Source organism: Oryza glaberrima, chromosome 4 (assembly GCF_000147395.1).
Source record: "Oryza glaberrima chromosome 4, OglaRS2, whole genome shotgun sequence".
NCBI classification, from domain to species: Eukaryota; Viridiplantae; Streptophyta; class Magnoliopsida; order Poales; family Poaceae; genus Oryza; species Oryza glaberrima.
This window is the reverse complement of record NC_068329.1, coordinates 23,649,099-23,657,065: the sequence shown is the minus strand read 5'-3', so window position 1 is coordinate 23,657,065 and position 7,967 is coordinate 23,649,099. Positions and strand designations below refer to the sequence as shown.

At 44.8% G+C, this 7,967-nt stretch overlaps 1 protein-coding gene across 1 annotated transcript; it reads left to right on the top strand.

The window, feature by feature from the left end:
* The first annotated feature begins 585 nt into the window (after positions 1–585).
* LOC127771291 (autophagy-related protein 13a-like) lies at positions 586–6,429 on the top strand. The gene is made up of 3 exons (XM_052297171.1): positions 586–2,050; positions 2,876–3,009; positions 5,794–6,429. Exons 1-3 carry the CDS (start codon positions 914–916, stop codon positions 6,083–6,085), a joined length of 1,563 nt encoding a protein of 520 aa, XP_052153131.1. The 5' UTR covers positions 586–913; the 3' UTR covers positions 6,086–6,429.
* The last annotated feature ends 1,538 nt before the right edge of the window (positions 6,430–7,967 follow it).

Genomic DNA, 7,967 nt, shown 5'->3' with positions numbered 1-7,967 from the left:
ATAATTTACTACAGTAACTCCTCTTGTTTTTTAAGGATGTGTTTGAAAGGAGGGGATAAAAAATTTAAGAAAATGGACAAAATTAGATCCACCGTTAGCATATAATTAATTAAGTAGTTATTATTTTAAATTTTAAAAAAATAAATTAAAATTTTTTTAAAATAACTTTTCTATCCACTTTTTTTTAAAAACTCCTGTTCAGCAATCCGGAAGTGTAAGCGGAAAATGAGGGATTTAATTTTCTTTATTCTTCTAACGAACACAAATATACAACAGTAACTCCTCTGAAGCTGTATACTAAGATCACATGATGAATGATACTAAAATTTGACAATATTCCGGCGTCCATTGAAAGATTCCTTTGCCATATGTTCATATACGTCGAATGGCCAATACATTAAACAAAAATGAAGAAGGGCTGACACGTACCTATATTCCGGGAACGATTTTATGAGTTGAGAAAGAAAAATTACGTTGAAACTCAACCATAAAAAAATTTCAGTTAACTTTAATATCTTAAACGAGCACGAAAATAATCTCGTTTCGTCGTCGCCACCATTATAATCTCATCATGACCACACCAACAGCGACCCTTTAACCCCAGAAATCCAAAACCAAACCAGCGAGCGATCCTTAATCCTTGCAGATAAACAACTCAACTCCTCTCACCCCCCGCATCCATCGAACTCCAACCTCTTCCTCTCCTCTTCTTCCCTCCCATCGACGCGCAGATCTATCCCCCGTCGCCGTGCGCTTCCCTCCGATCGCGAGCAGATCGGATTTATGCGGCCGTACTGCTTCTGCTGCTGCTGCTGCGAGGAGCGCCAGCCATGTCGTGGAGCTTGAGCCGTGGTGAGGGGGAGGAGGCGGGCGGCGGCGGCGGCGGCGCTGGGGTCGGGGTTCGGCGGTCGCAATGTCCAGCATGTCGGACTCGGGGACGGGCGGCCGCGGGGGCGCGGAGCTGATGGTGGAGCAGTTCCAACTAAAGGTGCTCCATGCCGTGCTCGCCGTGCGCGGGCCGCGCCCGCTGCAGCCGGCCGCGTCGGCGTCGTTCAGGCGGCGGGACAGGTGGTTCCACCTCCCGCTCCACGATCCGCAGCCTCCACCCGCGGCGGAGGGAGTGGAGGCGCCGGAGGCGGGGGAGCCGCTCGTGGTGGACATCCTCCTGGCTCCCGCCGCAGCCGCCGGCGGCGGCGGCGGCGGAGCGGGCGGGGAGGTGGTGGAGAGATGGACGGTGGTGTGCGAGCCCTGGCCGGACGCCGCGGCGGGCGAGGGGATACCCGTGAACCGGGCGTACAAGCGCTGCATGACGATGCTTCGGTCGGTGTACGCCACGCTCCGCTTCCTGCCGGCGTACCGCGTCTTCCGCCTCCTCTGCGCCAACCTATCCTACAACTACGAGATGGTCCACCGCGTCGGCTCCTTCGCCGTGCCGCTCTCCCGCGACGAGGAGGCCGCCATGCGCTCCTACCAGTTCGTCCCCGTCGAGACGCAGCACGGCCGCCTCGTCGTCTCTGTCCAGTACCTCCCCAGCCTCGCTGCCTTCAATCTCGAGATCTCCTCCTTGTCGCCCTCCATGCTGATCGCCGACTACGTGGGCAGCCCTGCTGCCGAGCCAATGCGCGCCTTCCCAGCTTCGCTCACAGGAGCCACAGGTTCCGCTTTCCCGCAGGCGCTGTCCAATCAGCCGCAGCGCCCGCACAGCTGGGCGACGCCAGCGCTCTGGCCGCAGGCGCCTAGGCAGCAAGCTAGATTTTCGCCACCTCATTTGCTCAACGCATCACCCACTCCATCGCCACCCAATTTTCCCAGCGGGTATCTTCAATCTCGTCCTAAGGGAGGGTCTGCACCAATGAGCATACCACAGGTGGGTGACAGGAGGAGCCCAATTCACCGGCCGATCACATTGCCACCACCGTCTCCGAGGAGAGTAGGGGAGACAGGAACATCTAGTGCACAACAGTCTCCATCAGAGAGATGCCCCTCGTTTGGGAGGGCAGATGGATTTCGAATAATGGATCCCTATGCAAGCTTGTCGCCAGGACGCAAGGTGATCCATGGTTTTAAAGCCTCCAATATGCTTTCAACTTATATTTGATACTTGTGTATGCCTTATCTTCATCACTGCTCAATACTGGATCCTTCATGAATCATATAACTTTTGAGAGTGAGTGTAAGGCAATTCATCTGGTATATCTGAAGTAGACTTTTCTGTTTTCATGTGGCTGAGTAGAGCCTACTGGCATTTACCTTGGAAACTAGGAAACAAACTCTACCAAGAGCTATTTCAAGTCAATGTTTAGCAGTACATATTCACAAGTTTAAGTTGTTATGTTAAGTTTAGCTTCATGATATTGTGCAACAAACCATGTTTGATAGTGGAATGTAAGCCATTATTAGTACTGGAGTTGAAGCAGCCTAAATACTGTTTGTTAGCATATACACCATTTAGCTCTCATCTCTCCTTTTTTTTTTTTTGGCAAAAAATAGACTACATATCAGGGTCTCTCATTAGTTGTGAACTGTTTCGATTGTCTCTTGGTTCTTGCTGAGACCATATTATTTGTTGAAAAGAAATGCATTCATAGTACTTGTTGAAACAGAAGAATGGTTGTTGAGTTAGTTATTTTCTGAGGCTTACCCAAAAGCAGCTTTTGATCTTCAAATGGTTGGATATTTGGATTACCCTTGTCTGCTGCAATATATGTCTGCTCTTGTACTTTTAATTTTTATTTAGTGGATTGCCTTTATGGGACTTAATCTTATCCTCTGCATTAGCTATGGATAACTTATTTATCTTCCTCTAGCTATTGAAGCCAGGAAAAAATATGTATTTGAGTTGGGTCTGCGTTGACACCGTTTGACCCATGTGCAGGGCAAGGACACTAAGGACGAATCTGGCAGGTTCTCTGCACTCTCCTCCTGTGATTCCCCTCGACAAGATGATATAGATGATGCAGATTATCCCTTTGCTGTGGATGATGTTGATACACCGAGCTCCCAGCCTGGGTATGTATGGTAGTAATTTAAATATTCTATCTATAGATTTGATGAATTTCGCCATTTGCTAGGGCAGTAGTGCATCAGATAAAGCCAGAAACGAATTACATGAAGTCTTATCTATTCATATGAAATACGAGGTACTAGCTCCTATCCGTTATATTTTGGGAGGGAGGCAGTACTAAGTTGATTTAGTATCCATAGATCTAGTTGTTAAAGAATGCTAGAGGCTATCCGGTTACACAAATATTTGATCGTTAGAGCTATCAAATCCTATTATGTTGCACATTATTTGATTTTTTTTTCAAAAGTTTAAATATGACATTAAGGGGACTAAGGATTTGAAAACCTTTTGGACATGTTATTTTGTCATACTACAAAACTAGTGTTAGAATAACTGGTAGAGATAGCAAAAAGGAATAATAAAAATGAGGGTTATTGGCTTAGTTAACATGGACTCGGTGTGCCTTGATCGACAGCTCTACCAATATGTAGTTTATTGCAAAGATCTAGATTTTGCATAGTTACCAGTTCTTAAGTTTCTTTGCTTTATAGTTAGAGTGAAAACAATCATATGTCAGAGCTAACAGTTGCTACAAATGCAAAGCACAAATTTGGACTTGACTCGATGACTTTTTCTTTTTGCAACTTCTAAGTTCTAACCTCTATGTAACCTGCCTCGTAGTCACAATCAACAAGTTTTAACATATTAAAATGTTTTTTAGACAAAAGGCCAAAGCCAAGCTATTTATAGAAAGCATAGGTAGATAGAAGAGTGTAGTCGGGATTACCGGCCATCCTGGTAAAGTTTCTGGAACAAAATAGCCACTAGGCTACAACTCGACAATGATTAACACACTGGCCAACAACCAAAAGCGATATCAAGATACAACCAGAACGGCAGAAAGAAACTAACAAAGCACTTATAAAAGATTAAATTGTACTAGTGGTCATCAAACACATATCAAACATGTCCTACATGTGCAAGTATGTTTGTTATGGCTTGGCCCTGGACTTAAATGGCAAAGGGTGTAGTTGTGCTCGACAGGAGGGTGCAGCCTGAACCCTCACCTCCCTGGAACCCTGGAAGAGAACAGAGTGACAGGACAGAAGAGAGTAGGCTAAGTTCTTGCTTGTGTTTAATAATGAATGCCACCTCTGTTGTATAGAGAAGGTTGTTTGCAATATCCAAATAATGTTCCTAACGATCCTCAACAATAGCTAAACAGACCTAACCAAGAAAATGATACGTAAACTAACATTTAACTGATCAACGGCACTGATTAATCCTGTAGTAACACATAATCTGGCTTGCTGGGTCGACCGAACTTATGTCCTCACATAACAAGGTAATGGTCACTCAAACCTATGCCATCACAGTAGCTGGCATGGCATTTATGCCTATGGGTTAGGCAAATTTGCTTGCTAATGACTTCCGTGAACACCTAATGAAGTTTATTTACCTATTACACCAAAATCTAAGCTAGTTGAACTACTTGCACGTGTGAGATAAGTCTGCAGAAGAGCTCCAGGAAAGTACAATTCAGTACTTTATTTTCTTAATGACAATCCATACAATATGGGCCTTCCCCTACAGTTCACCATAAAAATCAATTACAGAACCATTGAAAACAGAAATCTACAACCCCAACCGGCAGTCACTGTACCACCATATTGAGTGAACAACTTGAATGGCGAGAAATGCTACATCTGACAAGCTAGATGGATAGCACATGGGAGAGGGATGATGATTATTCAGGGATGCTGATTGCTGAGTATCTGGTTTGTGGTCGAGGGTCAAATTTCAGGCCTTAGGAAGAGTGAATTGCTCAAATGGAGTTTTCCTTTTACTTTTATTACACTCGTACATAAATTAAATAGTAAATTTCATAGAACCCCCGGTATTATGGTCCAAATTGCAGAAAACCACGGGGGTTTTGGCACGTGACACATAACCTTGGGTATTATATTATAGTACTATAGTTTTATAAAACCACACTGTCAAGGCGTCAACAAATTTAACTTGACATTGTAGCAAAATAAAAAATGCTTAACTTAGATGGCTAAAGTTTTTTATGATAGATAAAAAAATTCATTAATTTGAGTTTTGAGATTTGATATTAGAAACTCATACTTATGATGAAACAAAGAACAATTGGTTAACAATGAGGTTTTGTGAAACTCTAGAACCATGATATCCGGGGTTGTGCCACATGCCAAAACCTTTGTGGTTTTGTGCAACAAGGACCATAATACTAGTGGCACGGTTCTAATTTCCGCAAATTCTAGTGGCACGTAGCCGATATCGTGAATAGTAGTGGCATTTATCTAAAATGGCATATTTGTAGTGGCATGTCCTAATACATAAGGTTATGTGAAATTTACTCTAAATTAAACATCTAGTTTTGCTTGTTTGGGCGGTCATTTTTATGTGGTGCCACAATAGGATAATTATATTCAATGCATTGAGCTACATTTGTTGCGTGATAGTCTATATGGTGTATTGAATAAGATGATTAGTCTATTTTACTATTCCCAGTGCCATCAGATATTCTTTTGACGCAGCACCCTATATTAACAGGAGATTCAGATCTAATATAACCTTATCTGGATATGTGCCTCTATTATTATTCACCCCATTCATGTTTATCTTTGTTGAGCTGTACCCATGGCTTTTGATAAAATATAACAGTTATGTATGTCCTCTTGTATTTCTACTATTCGGTTCTTTGTTTCCACTACTGAGTTTCTATGGTTCTAACACCGTTTCTATATGCACTATATAATATACAGGAGCAGTGATGGGAAGGAAGCTAGAGATCAGGCAAGTTCGTCGTCCCATAAATCACAAGATGCCGCAGTTGGCTCTCTGGTGCACCTGCTCAAAACTGCACGCCCTCTGCGAAACTCTAATTGTCCATCTCAAGCATCAGCGGTTGAATCTAGTGAAGCAGCCTCAACCAGTTCTGTCGTGTCCCGTAGGAAATCTGATGCACTCGAAGAGCTCCAATCATTTAAAGAAATCAAGGAGAGGTTGATGTCCCGGAGTAGAGCAAAACAGCAAGAGCCACCAGAAAAACCATAGCACCGTTCTTTCCTTCGTAAACTTCACAGGTGAAGATCCCCTACCACAAAGCGGGCTATGCGGTAAGCTCAGTGACGTTATGCTAAGGAATTCGTGTGTATATAACTGATGGACTGATGCTTTTAGTTAAAGAGAAGATACGAGTTACCACTGATTTCTGCGAGAATCCCTCGCCATTCTTGAACTCTAGAAGAATTACGCCACTGTTTATACGCTTTTATACGTAGGTGGGAGCCTCTTGACGAATATAGCAGCTCCAGCGTGTGCGTGTGTAATTATGTGACTGTACTGACTACTGTGCCGAGTGTTCGGTAAATTAAAGTATCTATCTTCAAACTTCAAAATATTGCTCGTAATCCAGAAATCAAAGGCTTAATGTTCTGTACTCCTATTTGAGATAGAGATGTGAATAGGCGGTATGAGGATGGTATAATTAATTCTGCCAGTGATGAACTAGTGAACCGATGACTTTCAAATAAATTTTGCATTGTTGGAACTAAGGCAAGAGGAACCCCGTTCCCCGTTTGCCATACAGTGCATAATTTAAAATTTGCAAAGTTCTAATGCCAGCAATTTGGAGAAGAACTTGTGTTGATATTGGTATGGATCTGGGGCAAAATTCTTCTGGCTTTTTTTAGTGCAGGCTCGCAGAAGAGAAGCGGCGTTTTCAGTGACTAGGCAGGCCTTGGTACCTCTCATTCTGGGTCTGGGGCCCGAAAACTGTAGCCTTGGGCCGGTTTCCGCTGGAAAGTACTGCCATAAAAGCCCATTTCTACCTTCAAATTGCACGCGCGCTCTTTGGGTGGGTTGGAGTACATTTTAATCCCTTTAAACCGGGTATATCGCGAATGAATATTAAAACAACTCCATCGATATGTACATGGCTATCTCTCACCTTTTTCCTCAACTACTCCCTTCTCTTAGTCTCACCTCCCTCTCTTGCGGGAGCTCCAGCACCTCTCTTGATCTCCTTTGTTCCACCAAACCCTAGTTGCCTTCTGCCATTTCACCGTACACCGGGAATGAAGATGGCTCTGGAGAGGCTCGACACTCTAACGAGATGGTTCACGTAATCATTCTCCCTTGACACCGTCACACGTCATGCAACCAAGCAAAGCTTGGCGTCCTCCTTGTGCTCCTCGAGCTTTTCACGCTCACGTTGTTGGGCCTCATCTCTTCCCTGCGCCATGACCTGCGGGTGTGGCTCCTTGCTTCCATCCAATTTAAGAATCTCCTTCTCCGCCTAAGACCTCCTGGTGACAACGCCAACAACCTCTCGCCCTTCAACTACATCACCATCAAAGCGAACCTCCTCCAGCTCCTCCTCACCACGTCGTCTCTCATCCATGCACAACTCTCCAAGGCCCTCTTTGCCGCCACAGCTTCCGACTTCCCTGCTAGGTAGCGTCCTGCCCTCCATCGTCTCCTTTCTTGGTACCGCCCTCTCCTCAGGGGATGTCACAACGACCAACTCCTTCCTTGCTATAGCGGCATCCCTCTTTTCCCTCTTATGCAATGCATTTGAAGGCAACACTCCATCCGCCTCAACCTAAAGTACTACCTTGAGAACTTTCCCTCTACACTACTCGAGGTCTTCCTCTCCACCTCCCACTGCCTTCAGACGGTTGTTGTCATGATGACCCATATGAATCCCGCACGATGTTTGAGTACCTTCACTCGTGTTGTGAGATCTTCGTCACCACTTTCCCAAGTTCAATAGAAGGAGTGTGGTGGCTTAGGGTGTACTCGAGCTCCTCCTCCTCCATCGCCTGCTAGCCACCGGTTGTGCCGTCGGTGACCCACAAGTAGGGGTGCAAGGGGCAGGCCCGCGTACCCAATTACGCGGGATTACCCGCTTTTTTGTATTATAAGTGGGTTCACG

Excerpts from the sequence above, each read along its gene's own strand:
- LOC127771291 (XM_052297171.1), top strand. The coding sequence starts at position 914 with ATGTCCAGCATGTCGGACTCGGGGACGGGCGGCCGCGGGGGCGCGGAG. Across the intron at positions 2,051-2,875 it reads GCTTGTCGCCAGGACGCAAG|GGCAAGGACACTAAGGACGA; the intron begins GTGATCCATGGT and ends ACCCATGTGCAG. Across the intron at positions 3,010-5,793 it reads ACACCGAGCTCCCAGCCTGG|GAGCAGTGATGGGAAGGAAG; the intron begins GTATGTATGGTA and ends TATAATATACAG.